This window comes from Papaver somniferum, chromosome 5, assembly GCF_003573695.1.
Source record: "Papaver somniferum cultivar HN1 chromosome 5, ASM357369v1, whole genome shotgun sequence".
NCBI classification, from domain to species: Eukaryota; Viridiplantae; Streptophyta; class Magnoliopsida; order Ranunculales; family Papaveraceae; genus Papaver; species Papaver somniferum.
The window spans coordinates 150,454,688-150,474,673 of NC_039362.1; the positions used below are offsets into that span (position 1 = coordinate 150,454,688).

General features: G+C 36.8%; 1 protein-coding gene and 1 pseudogene across 1 annotated transcript; both read right to left on the bottom strand.

Moving 5' to 3' along the window:
• Window positions 1-7,902: 7,902 nt before the first annotated feature.
• LOC113279863 lies at window positions 7,903-9,436 on the bottom strand. Its single transcript, XM_026528515.1, has 4 exons — window positions 9,315-9,436; window positions 8,610-9,140; window positions 8,225-8,383; window positions 7,903-8,170 (listed from the first exon to the last, which is right to left on the bottom strand). The coding sequence occupies exons 1-4, from the start codon at window positions 9,434-9,436 to the stop codon at window positions 7,903-7,905; spliced, it is 1,080 nt and encodes a 359-aa protein (XP_026384300.1).
• Window positions 9,437-15,687: 6,251 nt separating this feature from the next.
• LOC113279864 lies at window positions 15,688-17,558 on the bottom strand (annotated as a pseudogene).
• Window positions 17,559-19,986: the final 2,428 nt, after the last annotated feature.

Consider the following 19,986-nt stretch of genomic DNA (forward strand, 5'->3'; position numbering starts at 1 on the left):
AGCAAAAAATGGTTGTTTTTGATGGTTTTGTTGTTGAAGAAAAAGAAGGAGTGAGAGAGGAGAGAGAGGATAAGGTTATTTTGGTTTTTTTGGCATTTTTTGTGGGAATGTTATAAACACCCCAACTATCCACGGTGCTTCATAAATGCCCTTTTCCATTTTATGAATACCCTCGGGAAATAATTTTTACTTTTAATACCATTACTACCCTTTTAATCTGATAACATTTCCATGGAAATCATCGTTTTATAATTTCAGATCCACAAAGTCTTCTTCATTTCCTCCTCTTTCAGCCACCATCGCCATCATAACCTCTCCCACGATAATCACCTCCGCCATCGCCACCACCTCCTTCACGGTATCCAACAAATTAACACCAACAAAACCGTTTCATACTTATTTTTGGTTCATTTGACTGAGAGAGATTTTAAGAGACGATTTGAAATTTTGAGAGATATCTTCGTCTGAGATCAATCAAATCTTTGAAATCGAATTTCATAATCACCATCAACAATTGATTTTCTTTTCATTTAAATTTTATTTCGGTGTCATTTGAAGATCCATAAGATCGATACACAGATTTAGGTTTTCGATTTTGTTTTCTGGTAAGTATCGATTTGATTTGTTGCATGTTTGTTTTGTTTGAAGATTAACAACTAATATTAATATTTGTAAACGATTTGATGGTAAACGATTTAGATTTTTTCAATATCAAATCTAAATTTATAGATTTTTTCAATATCAAATTTAGAGAGATCGAGATTGAATTTTTGGGTTTCGTTTAACTAATTTGTGAGATTGAGATTCATTAGGTTTTGATTTTGGTTTTGTTGTAATTTCATGTGAAATCATCATCATGTAAAAGATAAGGAAAAATTGGAAATTTTTAGGGAAAAAAATGGTTCAGTCCAAAACCGCACAAAAAATAACAGATTAGTCCACTTTGATCCAACTAGGAACAAATTAGTCCAAAAAATTTATAAAGACGCTACTATCCTTTGCACGCTTTTAATAAAGCACCCGTGCAGCGAATGGATACATTTTTGTAACTGACACCATAAACGTAGTTGTGACACGTAGCTTGGAAAAAAAAACTGAATTAAACGGCGTAACGGACAAATCATTTATTCCCTCTTTTTCTTTTGAAGACTGAATAGCAGAAGAAAAAAAATCAAAACTACTCATACCTCAACATTTTGAACCCTAAAAAATTTTCAATTCACAGAAACTTTCAATCAAAAACTCTAACATCTTACTAATCAAAACAACTAGATGGTTAAACAATCAATAACATCATGTTGAAAGGAAAAAAAGTAGCTTCAAAGAAAAACGCACCACCATCAGTGGAAGATTCAACATAAACTGAAGAAGATATTCCATCAGTTGCGGAAGAAGAAATTCAAAAATCAACATCACCAAGAACGAGATCAAAGTCAGCATTAAAAGATTCAATACCAATTCCATCCCCAACTCCATCAATTGCTGCAGAAGAGATTCGAAAATCAACAAGACCAAAAACGAGATTGAAGAGATCATTAGAAGATTCAACATCAATTTCAGTACCAGAAACTTCAAAAACATCACCAGCTAAGAAGAAATCAAAGCCTTCAAATCCTCCAAAGCCTCCAAATTCTTCAAAGCCTTCAACATATGTTATCTCAAAAAAAAGGTAACAATTCAAGTCAAGTTCTGTCTATTTTTGAGCAATTTTTATTCAATTTCTTGTACATGTGTACAGATCTGTACACCGCCATGTTGTTGCAGTGATTCATGTCTAGTGCTATCTTGTTTTTGAGCAATTTTGTGGGAATTGTTGTTGGTGTGTACAGATCTGTACACCGCCATGTTGTTGCAGTGATTCATGTCCAGTTATATCTGTTTTTTAGCAATTTTTATTGGAATTGTTGCTGGTGTGTACATACTAGTACACCACAATGCTGTTGCAGTGATTCATGTCATGTTATGTCTGTTTTAAAGATGTTTCTGTAGCAGTGTACTGGTTTGTACACCAACATGCTATTTCAAATTCATATGGCCTAATGTGTGTCTTGTGCCGTCACTTGTGTTTACCGGTGTACACACCTTTGCACCAGCATGCTATTTCACCTTCATATAGCCTGTTGTGTGTGTTGTCAACCTGTTGTGCCGTCACTTGTGTTTACTGGTGTACATATCTTTGCACCAACATGCTATTTCATATTCATATGGACTAATGTGTATGTTCTCAACATATTATCCCATTGTTTTTGGTGCTGGTGTACACATCTTTGCACCAACATGCTATTTCACCTTTATTTTGCCTGTTGTGCGTGTTTTAAAGCTGTTTTTGATAGGTTTCTGTATGAGTGTAAATATTTGTACACGCACATTGATTTATGGCATGTTGTGTGGGAACAAATGTTGCTTTAGTTAGTTTTCTGTAGGAGTGTACACAGCTACACACATGTATGATATGGTCCTGTTTATGTGTACGGTGATATGATTTGTACTTATATGAGTATAATGAATGTATTATTCTTCTTGGTTCATTTTCGTAGATACCAACAAACCATATATGTCAAGTTTCCATGCCTTCAGTGACTTTGTGAATAGAAACCTTGAGGAAGATGAAACAAAAAGAGGAGAAAAAGTATGGTTCACCAATTATCAACTAGAGAAGCAAAAAGAAGGACCATTCTGGCCTGTTGTAGATATATTTGTCCACAAAAAAGCATACCAGAAAGATGGGAAAGATACAAGTAAAAAGAGAGATGATATATGGACTAAGAACCCAAACTCAATTCTGAAAATTATGAGACAGTACCGCCATGAAATTTGTGACTCAGGGGGACATTATTTCATGTTTGATACTACCAAGAAGAACAAGCAAGTCGCTGTAAAGAGTGAACCTGAGGATTTGTTTCTATTTTATGGGATTAAGATGGTGCCAATGGAAGTTGAAAAAGGGGAAGATGTAAAAACTGCAGCTGAAAAAAAATATGGTCCGCTGATAAACAAATTGACTCTTAAGAAACGAACTGAGCTGGGAAAAAAAGATGTGGAGGAGGAAATCGTACGTATCATAAAGCTAAAACCAAAGTCGAAAATGGAGATTGAAATAAATGCTGAAGGCTTAGTGGTGTTGTTTACTATGTACTTGTGTATCACGGTCTTTTTTACCCATGATTAGCAAGAACCAGTTTGCATACTTTTTTGAGTATTTGGATAGGATGAAGAGAACTTGCTGCCAGTTCATATACATGAGTATCTCATGGCGAGCATTAATAAACATCAGGATTCACCACTTAAAGTTAATGGTTGTGTGCTTTATCTGTTGGTGAGTTCACAGTTGTACACCTGATATATCCATTCACCATTTTAAATAATTTTGTTCATTGTGTTTGTTCCTTTCTTTTACATTTCCAACTATTCACCTATTTGTTAATGCAACATTGGTTTGCTGAACACAACAAAATCATGAAGCCAAGCAATGAGGAAGGTGTGCCAAGGATTCTTAGGTGGATCATCAGCGACGTCAGTAATACAATCGAGAAAGACCTGAATGATGCCATGAAAAAGGTATCTCAAAAAAATTTCTTAGAATAGTATATGTACATCGATATACACCTTTAATAAGGTGTACAGGATTGTACATTGTTGATAGATTTTAAGAAATTTGTCTTATGTACAACAATTTACACTCTTACAACATGTGTAAAAAATTGTACACCTGTGATCAATGTTGATATTTTGGCATGCTTTCAGATGCAACCGGGATGGGTGAAGGCTTATACTGATGAAGAGCGATTGCTTTTGGATGAGTACCGGATGCAGAAACAAGAAAATATCATAGATGTTGTGAAGGAAAATCTGCGCATTTCAGATATGCGAAGAAAGGAGTTGGATGAGGAGTTTACTGAAGTTCTGGATAGGAAAGAAAGGCTTCTTAGTTTCATTGAAGAGAAAAGACTAAAATTTAATGAAGTTAGTATAATGAGCTTGACAGAAAGAGAAGTTAATGATTTTCGTAATTACAATTTGGATGAAATCTTTAAATGTGCAAAGGAAATACGGCTTGAAACTGAGGAGGATGAGGAGATTGAGGAGGATGGGGAGGAGGAGGAGGAGGATGAGGATGATGGGGAGGAGCACAAAGAAGATGATGAGATTGAGGAGGATGAGGATGAGGAGGAGGAGGATGACAAGGTTGAGGAGGAGCACAAGGAAGATGATGATGATGGTGATGACAAAGACAAGGAGGAGCACAATGAAGATGGTGATATGCATGATCATAATGATGATGATAATGATGATGATGATGGTGATGACAATGACAAGGATGGTAGTAAGGGTGGTGATATGCATGATCATGACAATGACAAAGAGGATAGCAAAGGTGGTGATGTCGAGCATGAAACTGAATCTGAAAGGAATGAAGTTCCGTCTGAAACTCCTGAAAAGCAAAGGTACAACATCACTTTTTTTAAATTTGCAAGTCATTTCTTTTTTTATGTGTGTACATAGTCATACACCAGTGTGTGAAAGCTAATACCTTTTCTCAAAACTTGAATCTTTTTAGCACTCCTTCACCAAAGACCGATGAGGCAAATGAAGAAGAGGATGTCAAGGATGGAACAAGCCAAGGAGTTGAGTCTGAAACTGGTAACAAGCTGAGGTATATGTGTAGCTCGCATTTCTTCTCATTTTCTATATATGTGTACCAATATTTACACCTTAGTGATTTCTTCTGTGTGTGTATCAATATGTACACCTTAGTGATTTCTCATGTTCTAAACAAATTGCATTTTTTTTCAGCACTCTTCTGCCAAAGGAAGTTGAAATCCCTGAAGGTCAAGAAGAGCATATGAACCTTAATGACCAGGATACTGCTCAAACTGATGAAATTGACAAAGTAGCTGGGTGTGAAGCTGCTAACAAGCAAAGGTATAAAGAAAATGATCTCAACTTATATATATATTTTTTTTGTTTTCAGTATGTGTGTACAAAGATGTACACCTTTATGACTTCTTCGGAATTCGTGTACATACCTGTACATTGGTGTAAAACTCTGTACACCATTGAAAATTCTCATAAAAATTTCATTTTTCAGTAGGTCTATGCCAAAGACAAGTGTAATCAATGAAGATAAACAAGACCAAGTGAACCTTGATGACCAGAATGTGATGGATGCCACTCGAACAACTGCAATTGATGAAGCTACTATAATTGCAGCTGAAATTGATGAAGCTACTATAATTGTAGCTGAATCCATATGTCAGTTGGATCCTAAAGAAGTCCCTTTACTCACACGAGGAGAAGAATCACAGAATGAGACTTATACATCAATTGAGGACCTTCTAGATAACTTGTCTGAAAATGTATTCATAAAGCTTGAAAAAGGTTGTTACAGAACGACACCATCTGAAGTGAAGGAAAAGATGTCAACCCTGATCCGCCACGATTGTCCAAGCTTTGTATTATTGAGCCAAGAAGATCCAAAAGAAGATTCATCGCAAAAATCATTATTCAATGAAGATGTACGAGAAAGGATCATTGAAGAAGCAGTGCAGTTCATTAAACAAAATCCTAGTGAATTTTTTAGCAGCCAAGAAGTAGAAGAAGAGAAGACGACTCCAGTGAGGAAAAGAGCGTGGAGGATGAAGGAAGCATAGATGTTGAAGTCACAAACCGCTGGCAAGTTGTCCAAGACACCACAAAAGAGAAATGCAAAAAGAAAGCTAGATCCTGAATTCACTGCCGAGGGTAAAACCAAACGAGTTGTGATAAAAGCAGATCCAAAAAGAAAGGGGATCAAAGAGGGACAAGAACCAGGCTATCCTTCCCCAATAAAGAGAAAGGGAGGTGTATATCGTCTTCACAATCCATTTCCAGATGTTCGTCTATTACTAGTATACCATGTTATGCAACCAGGACAGGACAAAAAAAGGGTACAAAAATTCTTCGACTATGCAAGCATGGAGTAACTTCACAAAACACCATGATTGAATCTTATAAAAAAAATAATGTGCACAACTTTGTACATCATGTTAACATTTCCTTTATGTTTCCGAAGCTCTGTAGCTTGGCAACTAACAAGACTGGATGATCCAACAATCAAGGAAGATATTTTTATTGTTGGAAGAGTACTTCGTGAACTGATGTTCAACAAATATCTGGACCAAGAGGTACTCCATCTCTACATCCATCGACGTAGAAGAGCACTTGTCAGAGACAGCATTCGTCATCCAGATGACAAAAAGTACCTGAGCTGTGAAATTATGAGTCCTACTGCATGTGTAAGTTTCTCAAAACAAATAAGAAATGTCATATATAGTTACTTTAATATTGTGTACATAGTCGTACACCTAATTGACATGGCGTGTTCTATGTGTTTTTAGATTTCTTTAGTTGTGTACATTGATATACACCAATATGCATATATGATTGACACATGGTCTGTTAATTGTTGATTGTTAGATTTATATAGGTGTGTATATAGGTGTGTATATAGGTGTACACATGTATATCATACATGGATATACGGTCTGTTTTCAGGCCTACAATGTTTGATTTGTTAGTTTTCTGTAGTAGTGTACATGCTTGTTAGTTTTCTGATTAAGGTGAGCCTAATTAATTTTTTTTTCTAACAAGTTATTAATTGCAATACTATGTCAAGTATAATGTCACCAGAGAGGTGAAAAAGCTTGTGGTTGATTTCATATGGGACATGCCTGAGAATCTGTAAGTTCTTGTAATCCCTATCAATCACTCTATAGATCAAACGAGGATGGGATTGCACTGGTCGCTTTTGAATTTTGATTTCGAAACTAGGGAATGGAAATGGTATAACTCGTTACACTCAGAAAATGAGCAGTCATATCAAGACGATCCAAAGAAACTAGCAGATGTGGTACAAGTGGAACTCAATAAGAAGAGAACATTGAAGGGTCACCCACCTATAGAAGAGCACGAATTAAACATCATGACATGCCCTTCACAAGGAATCAACCCAGACTGTCTAATATATACTTGTTACTTTATGAAACGAAGTATTAAGACAACAAAAGCTATGGAAAAAGGTCAGCAGAGGGCCGAAGACATTTGTCAGCAAATGAGATTAAAATTGGTGGCCAAGATGTTGACAAAAGTCGGATTGTATGAAAAGGTGTGGGATATAGCGAAGGATGAGGAGCATAATCAATGGCGCAAGACTACAGAAAAGCAACCATTGAAGAGGAAGAAGAGTTTTTAATCTTCACTCAAGATCACTTTCTGAATTTCTTCTAAACATTTTTAATCTTCAGACAAATTTAAGTTTTCAACTTTCTGTTTAAAACTTATCACTATTATAAAGACCTTGAATAAATATTTTTTATTAGTTTCAATATTGATGTTTTGAAAATAGACTTGTGTCAGTACTAAAGTATGTATTACAGGTTAGGAAATATTAAGGTGTACATGATTGTGCACAGTTTCTGACAGAGTAGAAAATCTGACAGACAATGGCACAGGAAGGTGTACATAATGGTACACATGTACTAACAGAAACATAAAATAGAAAAAGTAATAACCTAGTATCAATCATTAAACAGCAAAAATAAAAACTAATTACTGGCATTAGAACTGAAAAGATATAATAACACTAAACAAAATAAACTAGTAGCATCCATTGTACAGCAAGGTGTACATAATGCTACACATGTAAAAAGACAGGTAAGAAAAGTGAAGTGCACAGGAAGGTGTACATAATGGTACACAAATCCTGACACTAATTATCTATGAATAGAAAAATGAAAAGACATTACCAAAAGTAAAAACCAAAAAACATAGAATCTTTCAAACAAATCAAACATAATAAAAAGCATCAAGGCATGGGGCAGGTAGCTCTGTTGTGGTGACCAAGAGTGAAGCACTTTGTGCACATCATATGCATCTTTTTCTTTTCCCAATCCTTCTTGAAACGATGTTCTCTTCGTCTACCGGGTGGAGCACATGAATAGGAACAATAATCCTATCACTAGAATCATAAGACTGCGGCTTGTCATAATTTGGGATTGGCAAGATGATCTCTTGGTATGTCCTGTTGTACCATTCAGTGGTGAAGTATGGCTCAACAAATGAATAGATGTCCTCCCTTGTAGATTGAATGGCAGCACAAGCATGTGCGCAGGGAAAACCATTTACTTTCCACCTGTGACACGTACAAGTTATCTCCAACAGATCTACAAAATGAGTGCGGGGAGACCTGACTTCATACAATCTTTCCATAGACTCAACAACAGTCCAAGTACGACCAATGTTGATGTTCTCGTTTAGTAAATCCTCGTATACGAGAGTGAGCCTAGTGTTAAAATTTTCAAGACCTTCTACCATTCTCTTAGAATTCATCTGCATAACCTTCAAACTAAGAAAATAAAAACACAAAACATAAAATCAAAACATGATATAGAATAAATACAGATAAAACATGTGTACAACAATGTACACATTAAGGAAATCCATGTGTACAACAATGTACACACAGTTGCAGAATCACAGATATAACATGTGCACAAGTATGTACACATCAAGCAAATCCATGTGTGCGACAGTAAAAAATAAATGAATGAAACAGTAAACATAAAACTCACCGTATCGCATCGAGAAGAGCAAAAGCAGGCAGCTTTTTGAACTCAAGAATCCAGTTATTGAATGACTCGGTAATAGATGAAGAGTGAGCAGCATATCTACATACGGGGAAAAATGCATTTTCCCATTTCTCCTTTGGAATGGTCCTGAGATAATTAGCAACATGTCCACAACCAATTGCATGCATGCCCCACAAAGCTTCTTCAAAGTTCGATGTTGTGTAAGAGTAAGCAGCTTTGTAAAACAAATCAATAACGACATTGTAATTCGCATCACCTTTTCCAATAGGGAGATTGCACTTGATGTGGTAAAAGCAATAGCTGTGATATGAACCAGGAAATGCTCTTGGAATGCCCTGCAGAAGTTCTTCGTGACGATCACTAAGGAAAACAATCGGACGATCATCGACCACTTGTTGAAGATTATCCAGAAACCAAAACCAATTGTCTTTGTTTTCAGATAAAACAATAGCAAAGGCATATGGGTAAAAACCATCATTTCCATTGACACATGTTGCAGCCATCAAAGTACCCCTGAATCTACCAATGAGGAAAGTAGCGTCCAAGTAAATCATGGGCCTGAGACACCTATATCTATGCTTTCAAGCACCGAAACAGATGAAAATCCGCTTAAATCTTCCAGTTTCTTCATCAACTTCAAGTTTCACAAAGATATGAGGATTAGTTTTCTCAATGGCTTTCACATACCAATTTAAATTGCTATACGACTTCTCGTCGTCACCATATTGATCTTCAAATACAGCTTCTTTCCCTCTACGGGCATGGTGATACTTAATATTGGACCCATAAGTCTTCTTAAAGAGTGACATGATCTGTTTGGGTTTTAAAGTGGGATCACCCTATATACTATCAGCGATCAAATGCTTAACTAACTTGGTTGTCACCACAGGACTCTTCAACCTCAAACCAACACCACAACTACAAAAAAAAATGGAATAAGTAATGTGCACCACATTGTACACTTAATAAAATCTCAAAAAAAACAACACACATGCAAAAAGAAAGCACAAACCAAGCAAGAATATGAAATTTACACCACAAGTGCCACCTAAAAAGCCTAAGTAATGTGCACCACAATGTACACCTAAAACAAGTCTACATACTAAAACCTAAAAATCAATAACATGGGTCAAAAAAACAAGTGAACACCACTAACCTGTGAATAACGTTTGAATCTTTCAGCACAAACCGAGAAATGTCACATTCACAGGCCCAAAGCGAATCCTCCAACCACAACCATCTTCTTCGCACTTCGCAGTAAAACGAGTCTTGTCGTTTTTAAGAATAAGAATCTTGTAACCAGTACACATATTGTACTGATCAACAACAATCCTTACAGCTTTAACACCACCCACAAATTCTCTACCAATATTGTCAAAAACATAACGCCAAACGCCATTCATCGATAATGAGAGGCTTGTCCTTATCCGCGTCATGATCGACCACCCTTACAAGCTTAAGACTTTCACTTACACAAGAGTTTGAAGTACTAGCACCACAACTACTGCTACAACCAGAATTATAACGAGACAAAGACCTTGAACTAGTGCTACAACCAGTATGCTTCGGAATCACATCAACATTCAAATAGAAATCTTCATTGTTCATCTGAATAACAAGAGTAACTAAACCTTGAAGTTGTATGTCACCTTGTATAAAAACTACTTGATTAGTATCCATATAGGAAAAACGTATACTCAAAGGGGACAAAGACCTCCACTGCTTACAGGCAAAATGCTTCAATTCATCAACGATGATAAAAGTATTAACACGAAACGCAGAAGAATTCTCACCATGATTCAAAACAGCATGAACAAACTTCTCAGACATATTTGATACACCTACATATAACAAAAGATATAATGATAGTTTCAGATTCGCATAACCTAAAACTTGAAGAGTGTATAGGAAAGTACACATTTAATCGAAGGAAAAAATCAAATAACAGTAAACTTAAAATCAAAACTACTCAATCGATTAATCGAAGATATAAGCTTCAGAATCTTACTAGAACACATAATTGTATAAACCAAAAGCATATGATCTAATATCAGTTCGATTTCATATCATGCATCATAACACCAAACACCAAAAAACAGTAATCAAAATCATTTAACAAAAATCAAAAGATAAAATATAACAGAAATCAAATCAATAACATACAAACAATAAGATGTAACAGATTGAATTCATAACATCAACAGATAAAATCAAAAAAAACTAAATATCAGAAAAGAGATTCAACGATGAAGCAAAAACAGAACTAACCTGAAGTTGAATTCCGTTAAATATCAGAAACAATGAAATCCAACCTAACCTCTATGAATCTGTTTGAAACTGTTAAATCGCTGAAACTGAAGTTGAATTCTGGATCGATCTATCTCTGAAATCTATCGTGAATTCAAATCTGAGATCAAAAATAATCCTGTAACTACACTTTACCAGTAACCTGAAGTCGAATCGCAACCAAATTTCTCTCTGAAACTGTTAAATCGCCTACGAATTTCTTCTCTGTCCGGCTCCCTGTTTTGAACTCATGTTTGAGATCTAAAATTTTCGATTTCAAATCCTCGTTTTATTTATGGAATCGTCTCAAGGGTAGTTACATGATATTGGAAATATAGGAAAATCGGGATCGGTCACAATTTTGGACTAATTCGTCCATATTTGGATTAAATTGTTTGAGACGGGGTTTTTTTGGACTACAGAGTACTAGGCCTGAGATGAGAGGACTAAAGCGTCCCAAGCCCAGTAACTTTGGGACTACACGTCAATTTCTACAAATTTTTATCATTGATGCTGTTGGTGGATGCCGGTAGTGGGTGATGGTGCACAGTAATATGGGATGTCTGGTTTTTGATGAGCTTACGAATTTTCCACTATTCAGTTTGGTCGTTTTTGTCAATTGAATGAAAAATGTTATTTGATTGTTTAGGAAGTGTATATGCTTTGCAGAAAAGATTGCAAATGTAATATGCGGGTGTTCCATACTCAAATGCAGGGGAGTATATTTTGTGCTCGGATGACAGCTTTTGGGACGAACGGGGTATGTACCCATCTTTCTCGCTTCTCATTTCATTTTCTGCCTCTCGAATGTCACTTAATTTGCGCAAATGAAGCATTAACTTGCTGATGTTTTGTTAATACAAGGTGTGAGCTAGAAAGATGTCTAAAAATATTACTTGAACACTAATTTTAATACATGTGACAGATAGTTATAGTTACGGAACTTTTTACTTTTGTAGTGGAGATCAATGATTTTGAAGTTTATAATTTGGTTATGGATTTCTTGTCTCAAATAATGAACAAGAAACAATGAAATCGCGGTAGCTACAGGCGGCATTATGGGTGAGGTTTGTATCCTCTACATACTGAACCTTGTCTCAAACATAAGTTCCACCCAAGTGATGCATGACCATTACGCCTTTGTTAAGAATGAATTAATTATGAAGGAAAAGCTATAATTGAAATTGTTTATTGACATGTCCGGACTAATTAGCCATTGATTGACTACTGCAAATTCATTTTGTTCGAGTGCTAAAAAGAATTAGTTATGGTGCTTGTGCAAACTGCAGGCCCATTTCTTGCTGAGAATACAGACTAACAGATGCCATTTCTTGCAGTGAATACATGAATTACACGGGTGTTCTATGGATCCTTTTGTTTCTTTTTTCTTTTTTTGGTTCACAAACACTTTTCATGGTGTTTTGTGTATATAAAGTCCACTAAGGTGGGAACATGGTATTAATTGCTAGATGATATGCTTTTGATGGTATTTAGATGATGGTTTGAAATTTGAATGGAGTGCATGTCTTGATAGTTCAGCAGTAGTGTTTTGTTTGGTGCGTCCGACCTAATGTTATTTGACAATTACACTTTATGTCAGACGTTATCCATGATTAAATATGAACTAAGATCTGGACTAACCAAATAGATGGAAACAAACCATGTCCATGAACGTGAATGTGCAGGTTCTTACTGGTGGGCACAATGGCCAATGAATTAAGTCATTTGCACCGTACATATGAAACAATTAATTAGCTAGCGGTCATGACTTGCTACAAGAAATCAGCCAGTAAAATATAATAAAATTCTGTTTTGATATTTTTTGAGCTCTATTTTGTCAATGTGCAGTGGTGGAGTTGGAGCAAGCTGAAACTCAGTTGCATTCATGTATAGGTTCATTTCTTATGCCTCAACAAAGAAAGAAAGAGGTAAGTGGTAGTTTTTCTTAAGTATTGTGGAAGTATGGAGTTGTCTAAGTTTGTTGATGTTGAGTGAAGGTGAAAATGCATAGGTGGTTTATAATTTCGATATTAGGTGAGATACCTCACAAATGCCTCGGGTGTGGGCTTACTGTCATATTAGATGAACTTGTGGTTTTTGAAAGCGAGAAACAAACACTTTGGACAGATCATGCAGTTATATTGATGGGCAGGAACTTGGTAAGACAGATCCATTGTGTAAGTAGTATATTTACTACTAGAGATTGGTTATGGAATTGTTGGTTATGTTTTAAGATTGTTGAAGTGTTAGTTGAAAGTTTACTTTTGGAGGCACGTTGAGTTAGTTGGTTCCACTTTGGAGGCAACTTGAACTAGTTGGTTCCATTTTTGAGAAGCTTGTTCTTGTATTCCTCTGGGAATTCTCATGCAATTGCCTCACTTTAATCGCTTTTACTTGAGACAAAAAGTAGTTAGCAGATGTGTTGTTTGTTCTTTTACAGTGTCAAATTCGTCTCATTTGATCAAATTGAATGTCGACTTTTGCAGCTACTGATTTGATTATTTTGGTAATCGCGATATCTTACATTTTCAAAGGGTTTCATACTGGATAAGGCTTAGAATTTGGTGGAAAAATCACAAGGCTCTCATGAATCACTTCATGTATGCTACTGGAGTGCTTCTCGCAGGGTTCATCATCACTGCAAAAGACTAAAATCAACCTCATTTTCGTGACTAGTACTTCTGTAAGTTTTTCTCAATCAGAGCTATGATTTCTTTTGAGGTTTAAACGATTTATAGATAGTGATGTTTCTTTCTGTTGAATGAAGTAAATGATACCCTCATCATATGCATTTCCGTACTCTTTTATAGTCGTATCCATGTGTTCGGTATGTATTTATTTGTCTGTTGGATGTGATTTTGATATGTTATCTACAATATTGACGAATCTGTGGTGCAATGGTAGCATGACTGACTCCATGTCAGAAGGTGTCAGTTCGACTCACGCCTGGTTCACCCATTTGTATATGTCTTTTTTTTCTGAGACAAATTTGAGCTACCTGCATTCACGTTTGGAGACAACTTATGCTAGTTGTCTCATATTCGGAGACAACTTTGTGTTAGTTGCCTTCTTTTGAAGACAACTTGAGCTAGTTGGCTCCGTTTATTTTAGCGACTTGTTCCTGTACAGTTTTTATTGGAGACAACTTGTGCTAGTTACCTCCACTTTCCGGACAGCTTGAGCAAGTTGCCTCAAATATGGAGACAACTTCAGCAAGTTGACTCCACATGGTGGTGGTGGCGGCGGTTGCTAGTGGTGGCAGCGATGGTTTCTAGTGGTGGTGGAGAAAAGTGGTGGTGGATATGAGAAAGTGGTGGCGATGATGGTTGGTGGTGGTTGATACTGGTGGTTGGCTACGATGGTGGGTGTTGGTAGCCGGCGGTGGTGGTGGTTGGTGGTGGTGGTTGTCGCTGGTGGTGGTTGGGGGCGGTGGACGGCGGCGGTGGTGGTTGGGGTCGGTGGTTGTTGGCGGTGGTGGTTTTTGGTGGTGGTGGTTTTTGGCGGTGGTAGTGGATGGTGGCGGTGGTTGTTGGCGGTGGTGGACAATGGTGGTGGTGGTCAGTGGTGACAGACAGTAGGAGGAATTTTTTTATTTTTCTTTTTGAATAGTGGTTAGTGGGAGTGATATGGTATATACACTGTACAAGAAAGGACATTTTGGTAATGTATTATAAATTTAGGGGTATATATTAGTTTGAAAAAGTATTTTCCAATGTGCCTCGTACCAGGGATATATAGATAATGTTCCCTTTTGCAAGAACACCTGTTTTATGCAACGAGTAGGTAACTTCTTCCAGGCTTCTCCACCCAGTGTCCTTCCCAAGTGTGTATATCTCAGCAAATCCTTTGGTGACTGGTAAATAATACTCACTTCTGTGCCGATAATGGATGCGAATGACCTTGTACTCGTTACTCCAAGGATGATAGCCAAATCCACTGACAACATATTCCCTAGTGATGGGATTGCAGATGTAGACGGGATCATTGACTTGGTGACAAACCAAGCCATTGCAAGAACCAATCATCTGATCCACGAATGCATGGCGATACCGGAGGTTAATGACAGGATGATTGATTTTTGTGAGATTTTTGAATAAAGACTCCTTTTCAGAACGAATCTTGTTAAAAATATCTTCATAATCTCCATAGTAAAGTTGAAGATTCCTTTCACTTCCAGATCGAAACAAGAATAAAATTCGCACTTTTTTGTGAGAGAGGATATTTTCCATGTTTTGCATACAAGTTTGCACTTCAAAAGAGGCTCCTGAGGAAGATGGGAAAAGATTTCTAATCTCAAATCTTCTGGAAGATCCTCCATCAACAACAAACAAATTTAAAAATAACAACCAAAACCAAAGAAATCTTGGAACTTCAATCTCCTCTGGCCAACTGCCAAATTTTTCTAGTGTGTACCTTAGACGTCCGTTGATGCCTCCTCTTACATGTATACATATAGAGTTTAGAGAAAAGGATCTGTTTTTGAAAGAGAAACCTTCTTCAAAAGAGAAAAATACATGCAAGCAATGATCGAGCAGCATTTTCTTGACATCGCATCCTTATTAACATACTTTTTTACATTTACTGATAATGTGGTAGACGATTGAATGCAAAATAGTAAATGAGTGCACATTAAAAAAAAAACGAAATCTTTAACTGAAGTCATGGATCTAAAGCTATAAAACTATCTCCTCTCCCAATTGGATCGGCACAAGGAGACAGTTTTTCTTACCCCCCTACATATAGCATAACTCATACGAACTATCGCTGTTCAATGCTAAAGGCTGACTCGAACACTTTTCTCTTCTTGATTTTCTTCAACATCTTTTTTCTCTTCCTCTCCCTTGGACTCGTGTGTTTCCTTCCGCTTCATTCTTCCCATTTGCCTCTCATGCCAATAAATCAACTCTAGCGGATTTGAACTAGTCAAGAAAACAGGTCCCCTCTCTTTGATGAGTACACGGCGCCGTCGTTGTTTATGCACCTGCCACCTCTGACCATGGTAATCCATTTTGCGTGGATCCGTCTTATTAGGAACAATTAAATCACGTGATCCTAGGGTTGCCGTAAATAGGTTTATGAGGTGAGGAACATCAACTGGGGTAAACACGCGCAATAAAACAACATCACTCCTACGAATTTTGTGTTTAAATGTGCATCTAACAATCTCCCTTCCATTAACAGCCTCCTTAACCTTCACCCGAATTCCACTCACTGTGTGAATTGGTGCACCCGTGACTGTACCAGTTTCAGCACCTGGTGTAAACTTGACAAAAGCAGTGTTCTTGAAGATCTGGTAAGGAGTTCCTCTCCTCGTTGTTTTCTTCACTATCTTTCTGGCAAAATCAAAGTCAAGAACAACTCCCTTTGCTGTAATCCGAAACTCTTCCTTATTGTCCGGCACACTCCGGACAGCAGCAATTCTGGTATTGGGGGATGAAAGAGGTCCCCAAAACGTTGCAAGACAGTGCTTATGTTCGGGAGTGTACTTGAGAATTCGATGGTGTCCATTGTTGCTGTTTTCCATGGCATAAGTTGGTGTTGTCACGTAACGTCTCCAACCAGCTGAAACAATGATTTGGTCCCCTGTGTTTAACAGCTTCATATGCCAGCTATTTCGCTTAAGTTTTACCTGCATAAATCCAATATTCTCCTCTTCAACACTGATACCTCCAACTAGAATAGGATGACAGGGATCAAAATTTTCAACCATCCCAGAAGGAACGTTATGAACCTCTAGCCTTACGTAATCTCCTGTCCTAAAACCCTTAATCTTCGAGCGAGGAAGCTCCACTGGATCATTTCCTCCTTCTACTAAAGGATCAGTTGAGCTCGCAACACCAGCTATCTGGAAATCACCAACCCCAGCAATATGCACCTTAGCTCCGTCTATTATATTACTACCTCGGAGATAACCATACAAACTTATGTTTCTGTCGCACTTGGTATCCTTCTGCACTCTTTCTAGTGGAGTAATGTCTTCGGAACGATCTACCAGCACATAAGGATGTGCCGCTCTCCATGACGAGGGAAGGAATTCAAAAGTGGATATGTCTTCTGCAAGCTGCTGTATTTCACTTAGTTTGTACAACTCATCTTCGAGTCCAGATAAGCAGTATAGTTTTGCTCCTTCAGCTATTTCAGTCCAGAAATTATTCTGAAAGCGCTCTTTGGTTTCTCTTACTTTTATTTCATCTTTGAACCCATCGAGATGTGTAAAAATCCCAAAAATCTTCGGAAAGCCGTGAACTCGCAAAAGGTTAAGAAATTCAAATGTCTCCATTTGGAATCCATAACTTGCATCGATCAGCAACAACGCTACATCAGCATACTTGGCAGCATCGATCATGCCATTAATATCATCCGGGCACTCCACAAACTGTAGCCGTCTTTTCTTACCTGATGCGACTGTGATGGGGCCTCGGACATCAGTTTGTTGTTTCTTGGTAAAATAGTTCACCAGAGATGTCCTTGCACGAGAACAATGTAAGGAGCTTGATCACGGATCCCACAATCAATAATTGGATGATGAACGTTGTCGTCTTTGTATATGTCCTCCTCATCAGGCTTCTCTACTCCTTGATATATTACGTATGCTGGATTATCAATTTCTATTCTATTTCTCAAATTGTAAGAAGCAATCGACATCTTCACTTAAATACCCGTGTAGAATGTAGCTACAAGTTGGATCAAAGATCCAGAGTTCAACCAGGAAACTATGATAACTTATGAGACTTTCTCTTCAAAACTAGACTTTCTTATATAGGCGTCAATAATGTCTAGTAATACTAAGATCAGGAAAAAGGAAATCAAACTAAATTAGGATATTATCCAAAAATCATGAGCGGGGTTAATTTTATTCCAATTACAAGCTCCTCCATATAGCTGTCAGCTCTCTGAAACTGACATGCTAAACTTGTTGCTGGACCGTGCGTCGAGTAAAACCGCCCCACGGTGTAATTCCCTTCGCTAGGTTTTAAGCGCGTAGAATAAAACAACCCAATTTTTTACCTTGCCGAACGCGGATTTGACAGTTAAATCTTGAAAGATTTTTTCTGGGGGACCATTTTTTTTCTTTTCTTTTCTAGGGATCATGATTTGTTGGACATCTGCCTTACAATTATAAAGGGTGTCCTAAACGGTGGAGACGACTAATTTACTCATTAATCTAATTAAAATTATAATTTAATAACCACCTAAATATATATCTAATCATTAACTAAATAAAAACAAAACCCACCCAGTCACATTTCATTTTTTTCTCGTCTTCCTTGTTTCAACCTTCATCGTGGTCGTCATCGATTCATAAAATTTTGATCGTCAATTAATCAATTTCTTGTAAACAATACGTAGTGAGAATATGATAAGAAACGGTTTGTTTCTTATTCACAGCCAGCAGAAACAAGCTCAAAGGTTCATGATTATAAGAATCAATCAACCAAACAATAACACTTTTCTTAATATTTTTCTGATTATCATTATAGAATGGAAAAATGCCTATTTATAGGCTACACTACTTGTAAAATAAGAAAACAAACCCTAAAACAAATCCTATGAAAAATCCTAACAATAATAAAATACTTATTTTAATTAATAATAAACTCCTAATAAAACTAATAATAATAATCAAGTTCTCTGTAAAATCCAATTCTTACGTTCCACAGTCACTAGCCAAGGCGGCTTCCATAGTTTGTCTAGACATGACCCGTATAATGGACCAAGAAGAACTAATATGCTTAACCGACGTACCGGGTCAGCAACGTCGACATAGCCGATAAGACATGGTCTTATAATTCCACCCTCCTTAAATGAGACTTTTCCATGAAAGTCCACCTTATACGCACAAATAGGCTCCGCACAGGGTCTTATTATTCCACCCTCCTTAAATAGGACCTTGCCCCCAAGGTCGGATCTCGATACAACTACAACTTATTTTTCTTCTATCTTCGACTCGACACATGTTACTTCGGTTTTATTAATGTAACAAACATCTTTAACAACCTCGACAAATATGCGTGATGATACAGAGTTGCAATCATTGACTGCTTCAATTCATTCATATTTAGCTACTTTAGCTGTCTGATACCCCTCATAAGTCGTCTCTCCAAACTTAGACAAGATACCATACAAAAAACTATACCAAAATCCCATATAAAGAGTTTCCCACTTGTACCATCTTAATGCATCCCCTTCGAGATGTAAAACTGCTATTGCAGTTTTCCTATATGGGGGGACTTCATTGGACTCAAAACATGGTTCAACTTCAAATAACCACTCCACTGCCTCTGTACCATCAAAAATTGGAAGGAATGGAGATGGATTTTTGTTTCGGTATTTACTGTACCAAGACATACTTGTAATAGATATAAGAATATAAGATGGAATTGTTCGGTTTACTGTTGGCTTAACAGTTGGGCTTCACAAGTAATGGGTTGAGAGTTGGGCTTCACAGGTAATGATAGAATGATTTTTCAGGGACCATGGTTTTTTTAGGGGGACCATGGTCTTATTTGGCCAACCTCCCTATATTTATAAGGGGTGTCCTAAAATTAGGTAAATACACATTTACTCTTTACTTTAGTTTAAATTAAAACTAACCTAATAACTATATAAATCTAATCATATACATCTAATCTAAAAGAAACTATCATCAAAATCAAAATTAAAATCAAAAACAAAAATATGAGGGGAATCGCAATTTTTTAGTTTTGAAAAAAAAAATTATTCTTTTCTTCTTCTGTCTTTCCTTGACGTTCCTCGTTCGATTGAAAATTATTCTTTTCTCATGTTCTTCTCTTCTTCCCCGTTACTTTTAATTGAATAGATATCATCAAAATAGGGTTCATATGGAAGTTACAGTGCCTTGTTCGGTTAGGACGCGTTTCACAAAAATCCTAGTTTCTTAACCGAACTTCCTGAAAGGAAGAACGCGAAGAACAATGTTGTTCAATAGGATTTAAAATTAGGATACCGAACTGCGAGTTCGGTTGGTTCGCAAAAATTTCTAAAACTATCTAGTAACCGAACTCTACCAATACTATAAAAAGAAAAAAAAAAATCCATTGTAACCGAACTG